Source organism: Diadema setosum, chromosome 2 (genome assembly GCF_964275005.1).
Source record: "Diadema setosum chromosome 2, eeDiaSeto1, whole genome shotgun sequence".
NCBI classification, from domain to species: Eukaryota; Metazoa; Echinodermata; class Echinoidea; order Diadematoida; family Diadematidae; genus Diadema; species Diadema setosum.
Genome location: NC_092686.1, coordinates 23,803,136 through 23,822,020, shown reverse-complemented (window position 1 = coordinate 23,822,020; position 18,885 = coordinate 23,803,136). Strand labels below are relative to the sequence as shown.

Here is an 18,885-nt window from a genome sequence, read left to right as displayed (position 1 = left end):
CCAAGTATCCTACACTTACATATATGAGCCCTTATAAATCTATTCTTACTTGTATTGATATTATGTTTTTCATTTCCATTATCGATATTATCATTATTGGCATAATTACCCGCGGTATTAATCATTCGGCATCTCTTTTAATAATAAAAAAAAAGATTATGCAACAACAAACAACTAGAAAACTGCAACATTGCATAGCACCCATGTGTTGGTATATAGACAAGTAAAATCAACCAATCAATCAAATCAATATCAATCAGTCAGCCAGTGACTGTATGCCAATCGTATCATTTTATGTTTTTGCCATTTTCCCATCTTTGAGAATGTAGATTCGCTTAATATTTCTGCCTTCTTTTACCTCTTTTACTGTATTATCTGCATCTTCTATCGGACATCTGGTTAAATCCGTTTATCCGTCTGTCTGTCTGTCTCTACCTGTACACCTATCGATCTATATGATAATTACAATACCTATGTACTATTCACCTATGTCCTTATTCTTCGCCGCAAGCATGCAGCTTTTCTTTGCAAGTTTAATATAGGGCCCATCCTATACGTGTGGCAGACCGTACATGTACCGGTTACAGTGTCTCGTACGGCAAGGCGTGACATGGGGATCTGCTTCGAGTTGCTTAATGACATCGACACATCACCCCCACTGCACGAGACTCCGTGCATCAGCCGGCGTACCTCAGTCATCCATCAAACACCGGATAAAGAGCTAATGACCCTGGCACATGTCTTGCATGCTAATGATACAGACACTGACACAGGCTCATCAGGCAAAAGCTATGGTTCGTGAATAGACAAGCAGACTGTAAAACAATGTTGTTATGCTCCTTAATTTCAACAATGGCGGCGCCTTTTTGTTTGCTCTGAAAGTTTTGAAATAATACAGGATGAGGAGGCCATGCCACATATTGTATACCACGACACCTCCGCGAAAGAAGTCTTACGTTTGTGTTTCTGATCCAACCAAAGCGTTACCTGCCCATTAGAAGGACCCTACAATGAAATTTCGAAACAAAGTCATTTTTTTTTTGTAACATTATTCGACAGAGTTTTGAAAAGCTCTTTCATAATGATGAAATCATCATACTTTGTGATTTTTGCTTCTTTTTTTTTTTTTTTTTGAGCGCGCAAACCTTAGGGCTCTTTCGTCAGGCAGGTGACGAAATCTTTCTCAGCGGAATTGTGAGTTGCAATTTAACAGCTTGACACCTGTTCGAAGGGGTATTAATGCATGGAACCATACAAAAAAAGAAAAACAACAACGTTATAGTCTGCATGTCATGTTATATTGAAGAAGACGGTTGCAAGCTCCATGACGCCAATACCAACACTGAGATTGTACGTTTGCTGTACGTGAAACACAGACACACTGGGACCAAAAAGAGCGATTCTGATCGACATGATTGATACACTTTATAATCTGGCAACAAAACCTCAACACTTTAAAAGTATATGAATGTAAATGAAGACGTGACCGCATTAAGCACTCTTCTCTTCCAAGGCAAAGTAAGCGTATACATGTCTTCTAAGCACAGTCAAAAAGGACTGAGCAAAAGAGGCCAAATTATGGAAAGAAGGAACAAAGATAAAATGTCGCTTATAGAACCATGACGATAAAGCTGCCATGACACTTTTAAAAATAATGCTGACAGAACTGATATATTTAAGAGGAAATTAATAGGTTGAAATGGGTATAAAATAAGTAATGTGTCCGTTGAATTAGAGGACATTATTCGTTCCGTTTGAAGCGTTTGAAAAAAAAAATAACAGAATCATGTGAATGCAGTTTCAATCACACTCTCAAGACAAGGTTATATGTTTTCATGATAAACGTTAAACATCACGTCGACACAAACAACTCTGATCAGCCAACGACATGGCATTGGCAATTGTGTTTTCTAGATCTTATTTCCAGTTCAGCACAAAAAGGTTGCACGATGATCACCTTGAAGTAAGCTTCCAAGGTTTGGCGATTGACAATCAATATCCAACCATTATGGACTGGTGAGAAGAAGATAATACAGGCAAAAAACCCCGCAAGGCGCTGTAGATAGTCGGGATAAAGTTACCACGAACTTGTTCGACCAAAAGGCCATGGGAGCTGGTTGCAGAATCCGTGTCAGTCTGTGCCGGGGTAATCCGAGATTCGAGGCTCGGCAATCTAACAGCTGAAAGATTCTCACAACCTCTCCAGCACTGCCATGATAATGCAGTCGGTTTTAAAAAAGGACATAGGAAGCGGCTATCTGATGTGCATGGAGGTATCAAACGGCAACCGTCATTCACAGCATGCACGTCACCCGGGCAACCCATGAAGATATTCGCGGTCGCCACTTGTTTCTCCACACACGATCGCTTATGGCGACGAGGGGAGGAATACTGAGCATCTCTTCTATCTCTCTTTCTCTCTCTCTCTCTCTCTCTCTCTCTCTCTCTGTGTGTGTGTGTGTGTGTAGGTGGGTGGGTGGGTGTGAGCTCACCCGCATAGAATAGGTAGTTTTATGTAGCATTTCATTCTTATCATACAGATTTCTTTGGTCATGGTAAAAAAAAAAATGTGAGTCCATTGAGGTTCAACTAATATTAACATTTTGATGTGATTGAATTTGATTTCAAGAATTTCATGCTCTTGAAGAAAAACAGAGAAACCCAAACTAATTAAGTCGAACAGTCGAATGCGCTTGAAAACTTCCCTGATATGATTTATCTACAAATACCTAAAATGAATAATGTTCTTAGGTGAATTTAACAGTCGCTCCTCTAATTGATCATCGGAGTCATGACGGAACTTCCTTATGCTCTCTTTCTGTATTCGGAAGTGTTTTTGGTTTCCAAACATTCTCTATCCGTGATAATGGGCAGAACTCTCTTTTAATAATGTACCAGTCCTTCGTTTCTACGTGTATGTTTTTGTCTGTTGAGAGTATCAGTTATGAATATCATATCAGGAGTAAATAAAGAAAAACATTATTGCTGCATAACAGTCTGTCTTCTATGAAAAACAAAAAGTTTGCCCAACTGATCGTGAGTCAAGAGCGAATTCATAATTCAGAATGGAACAAAAGCAACTGCAAAGAATTTTATACATACTATAGTGATGAGCACACGTAAAAAAATTGACCCTTCAACATCAACTTAACCAGTTCCATACTGAATCGTGAAATGCCCATAGGTGAAATGCCAACAGGTTCCGTACGGAACGGGTTAAATTGATGCTGACAAGATCAAGACGGCGAATTTCAGAAGCTTGATTCGGTGGTGTTTGTGAGATTACATGAAAGGCCAGTCCTGGAGTGACCAAACGAGGAAAAATACTTGACGTCATTGTGTTTCGGAGATAACAAGAAATCCAAAGAAAAGTTAAATGAGTTCATGTGCAATGTAAAGGCTTGATTGTATAGATGATCAAGGGAGGGATACAAAACCAATAACATGAAATTAAGCACTGTTGTGGTTATAACACACGTCACATTTATTTAAAAAACAACGTGCTTTCAAAAGATCTTTATTAATATGTCTCAAGATACCAAATCGAAACCAAGTGCGTAAAAAAAAGAAGATAACGCAATTTTTCATCACATATTCCAGTTCATGTTGTAGCTGTTATTCAGTGCTCCAGGATATTATTGAACGCAATGCTTTCTAGATGAATATCAATTTATTGCGGTTTTATTTTCTGGAATAGTTGTGTCAAGCAATGTATAGGGATTATGAACATGACCGCGAAAAGACAAATGATTATTGACGTATTCTGCCACTTCGGAAGCAATGACTAGTCGTTTATTACACTTTGAGGACTCCGATAGATGAAATCTGTGTTGTAATTAAACTTCTAATGCTAAACTTCATAATATTTGATTATAAAATACTTAAAATGTTACATACTTCCAATGCAGTGTTAAGTTGGTTTTTTTTTTGTGCTGCTTGCGTCATTAGAAATTGTTAGACGATACACGACGATTGTTAGACGTCCTTCTTTTCCTGAAATGACTTCATGCGAAAAACGGTTTAAAGTTTATATTTGCTTTGATTGTCGGAGAAGTGTTAACACGGCTGCTAAATATTTTGAAAGAACACTGTGGTGGTTTCTGGTCAATAACATTCACCTCTACGGCTGTGTTTATGCGTTCCAAACAACATGTTGACAAGAAACGTTATCCTCCCCCCCCCCCATTTCTTTAACATTGTTGCTTTTATGTAAAGGTTTTTGTGTACTTGTTTCAGTCACCTTTTAAATCTAAACGTATGTCGCGCGAAAACTCTCCCTGATAATATGGGCATGGGGTGCACGTCACGAGACCGACACCCACGAGTCATACAGCCCACAAGTACAGCCCATAAGTTATACAGCTCACGAGTTATACAGCCCATTAGTTCGACACTGAGCCAACAAGGCCCACGAGACCGACACATTACGCGCCGTGTTGTATCTGTCGAACTCGTGGGCTGTTTTTACCTAGTGTCGAACTCATGGGCTGTATGACTCGTGAGCTGTATGACTCATGGACCTGTTTACAATATCGAACTCGTGGGCTGTATGACTCGTGGGTGTCGGTCTAGTGGGATGACCCCTGGGCATGTTGCCATGCTCAATTTAGACTTGTAGGTCACGTGCAAAGTCAATAACTCCAGTATCCTTTCTGGCATTCCCTTTCACGCCTGTTATCCATCAGGAAGTGTCTGCGTAGCTGGGAAAGTTAGCAGAAAAGAAAAGAAGAAAAGCTGTTTGTCAATGCAATGACATCCTTGCACCGCCTTGACAATGCCCCTCGAATAGATGCTCGAGGGTCAGTTTCCTCGGTCGGAGACATTCTCCGGGATTTGTTTACTCGCTGGACATGGCGGCAGAGTTTTTGGCGTCAATTGAGTATTTCAGTTTCCCTTCCCTCCTCTCCCTCCTCCTACCCCCCCCCCACCCCCATTGGTCTCTAGCGTGGGCGATAAAACAGTAGTTTGTGCCATTCTAGCTATCCTGTTGTTGATTGATATTGGCATATTTTTATCGAGCAGTAATATAAGGCGGCATTCTCGTTTATTCCTCCATATCTGGGGAGGAGACCTGGTAAAATACTGAACAGCTCGAAATGAATCATCTCGAAGCTACTTAAGCGGTCAAAAGAGGCTTAGTCACAACAGGTTTGTATTGGAGGCTCTGGATATAATGACATAAATTACATCTTGATTCGGTAATCATTCAGCGTCTTGAATGCCTAAAATCTCTTTTGTGTTTGTGTGTGTGTGTGTGTGTGTGTGTGTGTGTGTGTGTGTGTGTGTGTGTCACATCAATATTCTGATAAGATAACAGTTTTGGACACTACTCATCATTGAAAAGTATAATGGTGTTGGTTTCCATTAAAAAGTATTTTTCATCTCTGAGTGCGGAAATAGGACTCACTTTGGTCTGTATTGCACGGACATCCAAACAACACATGCATAATCCCGTCTTGATTTGAGATAGGAGGTTCTTTAATCTCACATTGTGATAATGGAAACGTTTCATTGATGCGAATGAACAGACTTCCAAAAAGTTTTGACGTTGACTTAAAGTGAAAACACCATCTGTGGTTTTGACGTAAAATAATAAAAGTGAAATCAATCAAAACAACTATTACAAGTTTCAGTTTATAAAGTTTCGCACGTTTTCACAAATCAATAATATAACATTATGTAAATTAGATGAGATAGTGATGTCACTATTCTGGCACATGTTTACCAAACTATTTTCTTTTAGTGGATAATGCAAAAAAAAAAATAGATTAGCTCTACATACATTGTGAGACTGAAAATCAAAACTCTCACATATCGAATCTGTTATATTCTCACTGTATACATGAATGACGCAATATGTTTGCAGACTCTAGTGAATAAGATGAAATTAAACAAACAAATTTTTATTTAGAAAGTACATAGTATCATACCTCGTTTTTCATCTTAAAATGGGTGTTGATGACAATTTGCAAATGTTTGTAAAACGAATCCTCGGACTCATGATCAATCTATTCCGCTTAAGTAGCTGTCGTTACAGTCTCCCCAGCAACGCCCATTAAGATGTCAAAAACATTCTAGCCGTCAGTGTAATTCGACAACAGGAAGGGAAGAAAACATGCCATTTTAAAAACCGGCGACTAATTGAATTGCCAGCTTTATCTTGATGAGCCACAATATACTGATTGAAATGTAGGAACCAGACGATTTTTGGGGGTGTTTTTTCCACTTTCCTTTTTTCCCTCTGCATGAGTATCATGTCGATTTAAAAGGAAAACAAACTTGATTTCAAATGAGGCCAAAATGATGGTAGGGGATGCCCTCAATCGCTCTGTTTTAAAATCACGTTCGGTGCAGCTGGTAGATACATTTTTTCTTTGTTCAGCGGTCAGTTCCCACTGGAGACAATTGTTTTTGATATTGTATAGCACTGACGTAAAACCAGTACATTATAATAAAATTTAAGCAAATCTGGACATAATGTTATCATGAGACATTAATCGCCATTTCATTGCTGGAGAATCTTTCTTAAAGAAGACAAAAACACACACAAAGAACAACGTAGAAGCGCTTGAGAGCAATATTACCGTACATAATACTATAGCATGCAGAGAAACTTCTTTAGAGTATAATGCATCAAATTAAAGAGCTCAGCATCCCGTTTATACTGATTTTCAGGTCCCTTAACCTTCAAATTATTATACCCTTGTATCTAGTTTATTTCAAACAATGCCTTGTGTAAGTTGTTTGTATCATTCTTTTTCGTTTTCAGTGGGTTTCTTTTTGTTTGTTCGCCCTTTATTTCACGTTAACATGTCCCCTTTAAGAACCGGGTGTCTGCATTCAATCTTAATGCGGAGGAAGAGAGCATGCACGGTTCAAATGGATTTGTTTAGCCTTCGCTGACTCCGGGCGGAAACATTTTGGGTCGGACGGCTTGTTTGTTTTCAGCCCTCGCATTCGCATCGATCTCTCGACGTCGGATAACGGAACCGCTCATCTAATAAATAGGTGGTGAAAAGATATTCAAATCAACCACAGGATCTTACATTTACACACACACACACACACACACACACACACACACACACACACATGCACACACTCTCACACACCCACACTACACACAGATAAGAAAGGACTTGGTAGATTATGTAAGTTTCGGAGAATGCATAAAACTATGTCTATTCAAAATTGTGATTACATAATTATCTAGGCCGAACTCTTTATAACCAAAGGGAGTATTTGAGAGCAACGTCTGTCTCAAACCTAATTTCTTCCACATATAAACACTAATTTTACATGGGACACTGCGCACGTTCAGGTCGAGATCGATTTCTCGCAAAATACCACGTCTACATAACTTTAGAATCAAAATAACAATGATAACAATCATACTTGTATTTGTAATTTGTTGAGCGTTATACCCTGCGCTCTCCGCATCGTTGCGGGCTAATTAGAAAGGCACACTGCCACAGGCTGCACTCGGTTGGAATGTAAGAGGAAGGACCTGTCCAGAGCATCAGCCAATTAGTTCGCTTGGTCGAAATACTGTCCGTATCTAACATAGTGGACAGGATCGAACTCGTCTCTCCCACAACAATATACCTTGGTCACTGGCATGGCATAATTTTTGTGTGGCTCTAAACATTTTTTCTCTCATCTTTACAAAGCAATGACACATCAGGGACTAAGAATGTATGGTCGGGAGATTATGTATTTCATTCTTCAAGCTCCTCTTTCTCCTTCTTCTCATTTTCCATCATTATCATAACTCTGTCTCTCGGTTCATCTATATTTCGTGGGTGCATAATCAGCCGACACCTTGCGTTGTACGAGCTGTGCATTCCACATCAGACACTTTCATGGTTTCGTGATTTTAGGCGAGAAAGCGCGATGCCGTCTAGATACCTGATGTGTGTGTGTGTATGTGTGTGTACGTTTGCCTGGTGTATGTTGTTGAGTGAGCGCGCTTTTGTGTGTTCGTCTGCGTGCATGTGTACGAGTATTTAATGACTTGTATGCTTGTGGTATAGGTAACCCACACAGGCCTACCTCAATATTTCGTATCCTGGAACTTCATCAGATAATAGTAAATGGCAAGTAACTGATTGTGTACTAGCCAACCGTTGCATAAAGAAAACGTTCCGTTTGCACGTCAACTGTCATATGTACACGTATATCACACTGTCAAAGACATATGGTGCGGTGCTGTATTAACATTATGGCCCTTTGCACTGCCTTGAATTGCTTTCTGTAAACTTTTTTTTTTTTTGAGAGAGAGAGAGAGAGAGAGAGAGAGATAGATCCCAAAGCGGCTTTCAACACTCTTGTGCCTCTGTCATTGATAATTCAAACATGATTTACCACAGCATTATGGGATTTTTGTGGTTTCTAATCATCAATAACTGATTTTTATATTATACTTTGGCCTCGTTTCAATTGGCAGCATAATTACTAGTATCATTACAGTGTTGATATTCACTTCCTATATAATGATATTACGCCCTATCCTGTTACAACTGATATCCTTATTATTTCAGTTACAAATGTTAATTATCATTGTTGCTGATACTTATACTTTAACTGAATGTCTGCGAAGTGCTGGGGTCGATGATGAAAACTGCATGTGTGTTTTGTTTATGTTTTTTGTTTTCGTTTTTGTTCTTTTTTTTTTGGGGGGGGGTTGTCTGTTGAACGGTGCTTTTATTGGATTATAGTTGGATGATATACGTTTTTCCATTATGTTACAACATTTTGTGTTTTCATGTTGGCCTAAGAAAACTGCAGAAACAAAAAAATCTGCAGAAATCAAAAATCAAACGGGGAAGACCATTCATTACCATTGAAAATAGCATATTTATGACCCTCTGTTGTTTTTAATCTTCGTCATGTCATTGCTAATTCATGAAATAAATCAAGTAGTGTTTCAGTCATATTTTTTAACAAAATTTTCTCAGTTGAAGATTTAATTTGATGATGCTTTCATTCCAACAGTTGTAATCCAATTAAGATATAAACAATAACGGCCTTTAAGCCAATATCTATAGTATTCTTGAGTTTGTAGCCAGGTATGTAACGCTGTAACGACGGGACAGACTTTTTAAAAATTGATAAACAGAATTGCGATAGAACCCCAAGAAATACCCCAGCGAAGTATTTACATTCTCTAAATTATAACTCAGACATGACTGCGAGGGGATTTGGCATGTTTGGTGTAATCAGAAGCATTTTATTATTTCCACCAGGTACATAATAGTGGGACTGTTCGGACGAACTCGGGACCCCGATATCAATAGGTTTAATTTGTATTCACAGTTGGAGTGTCGCGTTTTGGGTTCCCTATAAATGCTTTACAAGTATACACCAAAGATAAGCGACTGAAACGGAAAAAAAAAAAAACAACTTAATGGCAATTAATCCAACACCATTGCACCAATTACCCCTCGACTCGGTGACACGGTGGCAAAATTCTATCTCTCACCCGTCTGTCTAAACAGGCTTTGACAATAATCAAATAACAGGCAATGAAGGCTTGTGGGAGGTCTCTCCACGACCAAACAGGGGGATCAACCGTAGAGATAGGGATAACCTAGAGAAGACGGACAACATTAAAGTTGCTATGCCATCATGGAACGCCATTAATAGGAAACTGTATCATCTCGCCTGGATGTAGGGATGATATTAACACTCACTAAACTGAAACAAAAAGGAAATGGCACATGTCTTTCTTTCTCTCTTAAAAAAAAAAATAGGAGAACGTCAATGCTACAACTTATGTCAGGTTACATTGACATTACGTTTACAGTTCAAGAAAACTCATGAATTTGCCCGAAAATCGAGGATTCACATTGCAATGATATAGCGCAGCGTAAAATGGGTCACTGTTAGGCAGAGCCTTTGTTATTTTCAATTTCAATTCTAATTTATTTTCATATTTCTCAGTGAAAAGATACATCAATCATAACAAAACGATATGACATGATATCCAGCTAGGAAGCATAACAGAATATTGCAAACATAATGATAGAATATTTTAGTGGTCAATATATGAAAGTTGGAATCTGAAAATAAATGCTAAAGAAATATGATGGAATCAATTTAGAAGCAAGCTTGTTGAGCGTATGCCCCAGTATTAAAATCGAGTGTAAAGAGCCTTTGTTATGAGCTTTTTGAGAAATACCACTCTCCCGTTGTTCTTCAATGAATGTCTACTGGATCACTGCAATTTGTAGAAAGCCCTATCTGGAATATCATATCAATCACCTATTCAGAATGGGAAAATAAAAAGAAGCCAATTTCTTTATTGTCAAGGACGCACTTTACGATATGAGAGTAACTCAGTAAGTCAAATTTGTCTATTTTTGTCACAAAAACAGCCACACCAAAACAACTCCTTTAGAGTTTTTAACCAAAGAACTGATCATAACACATGTAAATCGAAGAGGACACCATTGATATTTGTGAACACTGAATGTGTGGGCGGTTTGCCGATATTGGCGGTTTGGGCCTATGCACCCCTTGGCTATAGTATCGACCACAAAATATTGTGGCATCACGAAACTGTCCTTGTGCGGCTTCTGCGATCAGTTTAAAGCCCAGTTATTCGGGTTGATTCTGGGTTGTAGCTTTTTTTTTTTTTTGGTTTCGTGAAAGTCCTGCTAAAACCTACGAAATGTCGCCGTTCTCCCTGTTACTTTATTGAAATCTGTCTGCCGTGTATGTGGGTAAAGACCTGTCTTTTTTGACCTGATGGGATTCACCCTTTCGTCACTCTTCAGCCAAATCGGTAGAACCAGTCCAGCGGGGAGGGTTAGCAAACGTAGCAGAAATACAAACAACGTCAAGGAACGTGTTGATGATTGTACCAAGGGGGAACACTTTACCGGTGTTCATCGCAGTCACAATGTACTGTGTGGATCCTGGGACAGTTATGATAACACTGGCACGAGGTATTGAGCGGCACCTGCCTGGCCCGAGGAGCATTCTGCTTGTCTCATACGCCTTCCTTCCTCCTGTCACACAACTAACTTTTGGACTGTTTGTTGCGCACACGTAAATATACAGTACACCAACACAGATATACAGACATATAGATACACATACACACGCACACACAGACACACCAGACACACCATACTTTTTTCTTCTTTTCTGTCTTTCCTCTTTCCTTCTTCCTTTCCCCATTTCTTCTTTCAGACACCATACACACACACACACCATAAGCATTCACGCACATCTGCACCCACATTTTTACACGATGACACATACCAGCACACGCATGCACACCACTGAACTAGAGTCATGCACACTATATTACATTTGTCTTTGCGCATGCGTAGGCAGCATCCACAAGCCCATACATTTTATGTACCCATACAAGATATTGATTCGTTATGTAATTTTTACAAATCAATTGATGACAAGCAAATTTTAGAAGTAGTCGTGAGACATGAAAACCGGTCGCATACATACCAAATCTCCCCTCCTCCGCCAGTATCCTTCTTACGCAGCGTGGTAATGATGTACTATTCTGAATGCGAAATAATTGTATGTTATGCCTGCGATGTAATGGTATATTTGTTGATTCAAACTGTGTAATCTTCTCCTTTTTTAAGCCACTGGCCGTTGATCGTTTTGTACTCACTAAAGTAAAACTAATGTGTTTGTTATCGTCATCTCTGATTATGCAATGATTGTTTTTCTCTCTGCATTAAAACTTGCTTCCTCTCTCAGTTCTCTCTTTAGTTTGTAAACTTCCTTTTTTTTCCCCTTCACGCGTTCAGGCGCAAATTACTCACTCACACCAGGGGGCACCTGCTGCATAATTCAAGGAACAACAGCAACAATAACAAAATGCATCGTCATCAATATGCACTCACTCACCCCGATGGGTCTCATTCTGTTCCCCTGACTATACCCCCTTTAATATCCATTTCCCACGATGCCGTCTGTGAATTAGCGTCACGAACCGAACTGGAACGTGATAAAGTAGAAAAGAAAGAAAAAAAAAATCAATACCCGCATCGAGCGTGTCAGCAGAGTGACCGGCCTGCCTGCGAGCCAGTCAGCTAGACGGGACGTGATTACTCCATGCACCACGGGGGAAAAAACACCCTCAGTTTCGTGTGCGGAACGTATAGGCCTTTGTATCAAAATGCAGCCTAGTGAGAAAAGAGATGCATACACTCCAGGTATTCAGAACATTATACATAATCTTATCAAAACGTTCATGAATTATACTTTGGTCCCCTTAGTCCTTGCATACATACTGGTGCACGTATATGTGTATGTGTGTGGTGCGCGTGTGTGTGTTTGTGTCTATGCGTGCGTACGCATGTACACGTATAATATATATATTTCATAATATATGTGCTTGAAACATATACACATAGAAAGACGGCAAATCACTTTAAAAATGTGAATGTTTAAATTTCTAAGATTATCAATGTGTTCACACTGCGTGAATATTCTAAACGTGAAGGACAATAAAACTAGGCGTATATCTATCATATTATTGCACGCGTTGAAATCTTACGATGGAAACTTTCCAAATTCTCTGTGAAATTACTTTCATCTAATAACCAAAATAGAACCAAATCTGCCCCCCCCAAAAAAAAAGCAGAGTCAAACGCAATATCAAATGTCTTGAATCATCAACTTAAACGAGGGAACAATAGAACATTCGGTTCTAATGATAATACTAGTAATATAATACACACAATATCAAGTCTGTTATAGTAAATAGCTGTGTTATATAGTGAAAAGAGCCTGCTACAGTACACGAGAATATGCAACAGGAGCACAAACGGAATCATGGAGGGTTCACTTGACGTTTAACATATCAAAACAGAATATCATACTTTTGAGATATATGCATGGAAATTTTCATCTCGCATGATTATGTTGAACCCTTCGAAAGGCTTTATAATGGAAGTATAGGAAGCTATCGGTTTGCACAGTACATCAACATCTACTGCTGATAGCACATGCATAAATCATTTCGGTCCTAATCAAACTTATTGGGCTGTTGCATGGCATCAACGAATCCGTGGAGCAGCATGTTATTATTATAGTGAAATCCTATCACTCTTCAGCGGGAAACTGAATTTTAGCATGTCAAAACACACTGCCTAGTCTCAGTCTCAGCAGACTCTTAAAATCCGGGTTTTTGCCTAGTCTCAGTCTCAGCAGACTCTTAAAATCCGGGTTTTTTCCTCATCTTCTCTTTATTTTTTTTTTATTTTTTTTCCTCACCGTCTTTTTGATAAACTAACGGCACGAGTTTTTTTTTTTCTCAGTAGCGGATCACAAATGGAATCCCCGTGCATGTACGCATGTTGGGGAGATGGTTTATTACAAAACATAAGAATGTTCCCTGGTGGCAAATAAGTGATGATAAGGTCAAAGTTCTTTGCCGTCTGCTGGGCAGGATGTTAAGAATTAGATCATGTTATGTGAACTCTGCTGATGAAACACACGTTCACTGTTGCAGGTCATGACTCCGGTGGAGTATGGAGATAATCGCAAATAACACAACATTCAAATATTATGCCTTTTTACAGCAAGGATTAATTCCTGACAAAAAGGAAGCTTTTCCAATACTTTCTCGAGACTATTATGATATTAAAGGGATGGTGTAGTTTTGGTAGGGATGGGAATTCAGGTTTTAACTTTTTGCGAGATATTTAGAAACCAGATATATGAAATATCAAAGAGCTTATAACAATTTGAGAATTTGATGACAAAACAAAGTGGTCCTAATAAAAGGTGGGATCCACCTTTTATTAGGGCCATTTTGTTTTGCTCTGTTTTTCGATACCGCAGAGATTTTAGAACCGATTTTTATCAAATGTAGATTTTATTCCTCTATTCAGAATATAGTTATACGCTCTTTAATATGAGTATAGATAATAGTAATGATTATGATGATAATGCAACTAATGATAACAATAATGATGATAATAACGATAATAACTATGATAATGATAACAATAGTGATAACAACATTAATAACATTGTCTTTATACTCTATTTAGGGTAGCCTTTTCATTGTTGCCACTGCTCTACCAGGGGGCCCCTGCAATTTGTACCCTATAGTGTTGCCAGGTACCCATTTATACACCTATGTCGAAAGACCCATGGTGCGGTACAATCATTTTGGCAAATTGGTATGTTGACCAAACTCCCAGACTTTTGGGCCCGTACGGCCCATGACGAACAGAGGCGCCATTATTTCTCTCTTTCTCGAAAAAAAAACCCTAACTAACAAACGAGACGGAAATTGTGTTTGGGAATGATCATCAACCAATGCAAAAACAACAGTGTGTGCAATTATGCTCAGACACTAATTTGCCCTGTATCAGAATCGTATGTCATTATCGTTGCTAATTCATGACCCAGGACACGACAACTAATTTGATTATACCAAGGTTGGGTGCTAGGTAAGGGAGATGTGTTTTCGTGAGGTCGAAAGAGTATGAGTCATGTAAATGTTGAAAGAAGCTCGTTCTAAATACATTGTATTGATAAACCCTTTTCTACAACATTTTGGACTCTTTGTTTTCGCTATGTTTCCCGGTTGTGCGATATAAAACTTTGAATTCGTAGAGGGGAATGGATATTGTATATTAATGTACTGTTGCAATCCATTGGTGCATGTTGATAATATTCATGCGGTCGAAGTGCATTTTCAGCTGTCGTGGTATTCTATGTGTTACTTGGTAGTGCATTATTATCATAAATCAGTAAATAGAGTGCAATCGAGATCATACACTTTTACGTAATAAATTCTTAAGTGGTGATTGCGCGGCCGTACGTTTAGAGCGAATTAGATGTTGTTACTCGTCAGGAAACACTGATATTTCTGGTGTTGTCGTTTCAGCTAATTAATAATGACCTCACCTAATATGGCTTGTCATAAACCCATCTCAAACAATGGCAGGGGTGATCGATACAACTGATGAAATCAGTCTCTTATGTTATCATCAGTCAATATATACTTTCACAAACTGAAAACGTAATATGTTGGAAAGTTTATTGACTCGAAGGGCGTTCGTCCGTGCTTTGAAATTACAACACAGCACCAGTTATCCTTGACATTTTTACTCCGTCGGGTCGGTATACAAATTTCCTGCTGATCTCTACGAAGAAGTGACCATGGGAGCCATGGCCATGCAACTTTGTGATAATATTGAGCTCATACAGAGAATAGATCAAGAGTCTTGATATATTTCTCTCTCCCCCCCCCCCCCCCTCTCTCTCTCTCTCTCTCTCACTCTCTCCCTCTCTGGCTAAAGGATATATTCTCCTCGCTGAATGAATTTCACCTTGTTATTAAAAATCGCGTTATGAAGAGAGTGGATTTTTTTTTATTTCATGAAAAAATGAGAGCATAAACTGAGAATATGAAGGGTTTATTTTTCTTTCAGGCTGAGAGAGCCAGTGAGGTAAAGGGGAATTTCAAAATAGATATAACACAGTAGTTTCTGTTCTGGGTGGGCATAAAGAGTTTCAAGTGCACCCTTATCTACATGGATTTTGCATTAGGACTATGGCTTACATTTTGCCAAATTTTGTCCGAGTTGTTTTTTTTTTATACATTTCATTGATTTCATTTTCAAAGAATACAAGAACTATACATAGAACATTGGAACAATACAGGAAAAAATAATGTACAATTTTCCAAACAATTTGACAAGAGACGAAACACTACAGGAAACAGTTAATTCAGTTTGTGGGGATCAGCATAGACCGTTGGTCTTTCTATGGCTGATCCCAAGAATTACAGCTAAAATAGCTACATTAATGCAACACAAAATACTAGAAAACTATACTACAGAAAGAACAAAATACAAAATATTATGATGAGTGGATGTTCATTACTCCTAATATCTTTGAGAATTGTTGTTATTTTGGGGGGAGATGGGTGATTTTTAAATGTGGATATAAGCGCTGAATATTGTATGGAAATTGATTTATACATGGTATAAGATTTAATCATTTATAACGTGTTAATGGCACACCACGTATAATGATTGCGTACGTTTGAATGGCCCCGTGGAAGAGAGCCTCATTGGGGTCAAGTATGAATAATAGAAAGAGGTAATTAAATGAAATAAATAGGTAGTAGATTGGTCGACATGTAGATAAACGAGTACCCAGTTATATAATACTCGTTTTATATCCATATATAGGGTTGACTGTCACTTATCTTCTGCTGCTCATGTAAGTACCAATATTTCTATTGATAAAGACAGAAACAGTCCTCCTCTATATAAACACTCATCCATATGTAAATTTTCTCTCTCTCATATATATATATATATATATATATATATATCATTATATACTGTATATATATATATATTATATATAATGTGTGTATAGTATATATATATATATATATATCATTATATACTGTATATATATATATATATTATATATATATATCATTATATACTGTATATATATATATATTATATATATTATATATATATGTATAATGTGTGTATAGTATATATATATATATATATATACTTTCTAAAAAAACGAGTGAAAATATTCACTCTTAAAGGAGTGAATACAAAAAAGAGTGAATTTTGAGTAAACATTTTCATTTTCACTCATTTTGGAGTGACCTCAGGGATCACTCGAAGATTTTGGAGTGATCCCTGAGGTCACTCCAAAACGAGAGAAAATGAACATTTTTACTCAAAATTCACTCGAAATTCACTCTTTTTGTATTCACTCCTATAAGAGTGAATATTTTCACTCGATTTTATATTATATATATATATATATATATATATATATATATAATATATATATATATATATATATATATATATATATATATGCGTGTGCGCGCGTGTGAGTGTGTATCACTGATGTCGGGGGGGGGGGGGGATGTATAAAAGCTGCCAGCGGCCAAATTACTGGTATATGCATCTGAGTAGACAATATAACTCGAAAATTTTACGCTTGGTGGACATCTCAGAGTCATGTAGTTCCTTGACATGTCATTTGATTGGTTGCACGAATGGGCGTGTGCGAGTTGAGATCGAATGCAATTGGTAAAACATACGTACATATGAAAGAGAGAGAGCAATAGATAGACAGGTACTTAAAGAGAGGGAAAAGGTGGGGGTGAGGTAGGTAAGGAAGATTGCATTCATTAGCAGGAAGCGGATCATTTTGCTGTGCTTCGGTGCTCAGATGCATAAAATACTGCGGATTAATATTGAGATGAAGCGAATTGATGCCGGCATCAGAGCGTGTTGGGACGGTCCTGCGAGCTTTTCCCGTAAATGAGTTTCGATCCATCTTCCATATACAGTGTAGTGCGTGGTGAGCAAGGAATGTACACGAACCCAATGTTATCACCCCCTCCAAAAAAAAAAAAAAAAAAAATATCGTTCGCCCAGTGAAGCAGCAGTGCACGCTGTAACATTGTGCGCGGAGCTATGGAGTGCATTGGTTCCATCATGGGATATGAAAATATGTATATTATGTTGTTATATGACATTGCGCTCGCCACGTATCACGAGACCAAACAGTGACAGCTTCGATCGGTTTCACATTGTACTAACGTAAACAGTGCACAACATCAGTGCTTTAATATTTCACGTGTATGATAGTATGAAATCGAAAATAAAAGCCATAAATCGATGTCGAAGAGTTTTGCCGCAGAAACATTATTTTGAAGTTCTCTAACTTTGGCATAAACCCCACCAAATAAACAGATACATACAATAATCTTCATTATCGTCTGTTGCAGAGAGATTAAGGAAAGATGTTGAATATTTTTGCAAGCATATTATGGGATATGCTAACATCTTAGTCTAGTCTGTCACAGCATGAAGTTAGACATTGTGTTACTAGCATTAAGCAAGATTTACGCTGGAAGATGCAAAATTAACGATAGTCCTCTTCATCGCTTCGGGAGGACTAAGGTCAAAAGATACTAGTAGACGAGAATAATGTCGCCAGTGGAATAAGTTCTTAAAATGTTTGAATTGTACTTCAGAATCCAGTGTATAAATGACAACAAAAAATACCAATACCAATGTCACAGGAAGATATTTGAATCTATAAGCAATAATCCATGTTTGCAAAACTTGTGAATGAAAACTAACAAATCTTGTGTTCACTTACACAAGACTCGATTTGGTTTTGTTCCATATTTTTGATTCCGTTTGCTTCAGTCTATATCATGTATATTATGCCCTTCTTTGCTGTCAAAATATAAATTTGCTCTCGCGACTCAATTAAACACTCGATTTTGATCTCCCAGTTACAGTGCTCTTCAAATACACATCATTTTTGCCTATCTGCATTTTATAATCATACTTTCTGAGACCCTAAACAAAATGAGAGAAGCTTAACACATTTCTTTTTGGGGGGCGGGGGTGGGGGAGGGGAGGGGTTTAGTGACTGTCCAAAAAGCAAACCTCTCTGTATGTATAGATCAAAATCTTGACTTTGCGTTTTTGAGGCAAATACAAATCCACGCCCACTTTAGCTTTCTTAATGTTTGCATAACCCAAGAAATGTGCCTTGGAAAATTCGGCTGTTCGCAGATTCGCACAGATTAATACAAAAGAGAACAAATTTGAATAATTGTCTTCCGTAGCAAATTTGCGTTGAACTGTCTTTTAAAGTTTAACATTCCCTCATCTTTTCTTGTCTTTCTTGCGATGAAGCAACTTATACTGAGTACTAAGTACTTTGATAATAGTATTTCTCCTTCGCTGATAAATCTGGCTGTAGCGGTTATTCTCTGAATCTATCTGGCTCTATTCATCTCTCGGATTATTGTCGGACACATTGCTCATTACAAACCATTTTAAAGCTTTGTTAAAATTTGAGCATGCGTATATAGATAAA

General features: G+C 38.0%; 1 protein-coding gene across 1 annotated transcript in view; it reads left to right on the top strand.

Moving 5' to 3' along the window:
• The first annotated feature begins 610 nt into the window (after window positions 1-610).
• LOC140243418 (uncharacterized) overlaps window positions 611-18,885 on the top strand; it is a 90,677-nt gene continuing 72,402 nt past the window's right edge. The window contains exon 1 of the mRNA XM_072323101.1: window positions 611-794. Coding sequence (XP_072179202.1) covers window positions 611-794 — 184 coding nt within the window. The remainder of the gene's footprint in view (window positions 795-18,885) is intronic.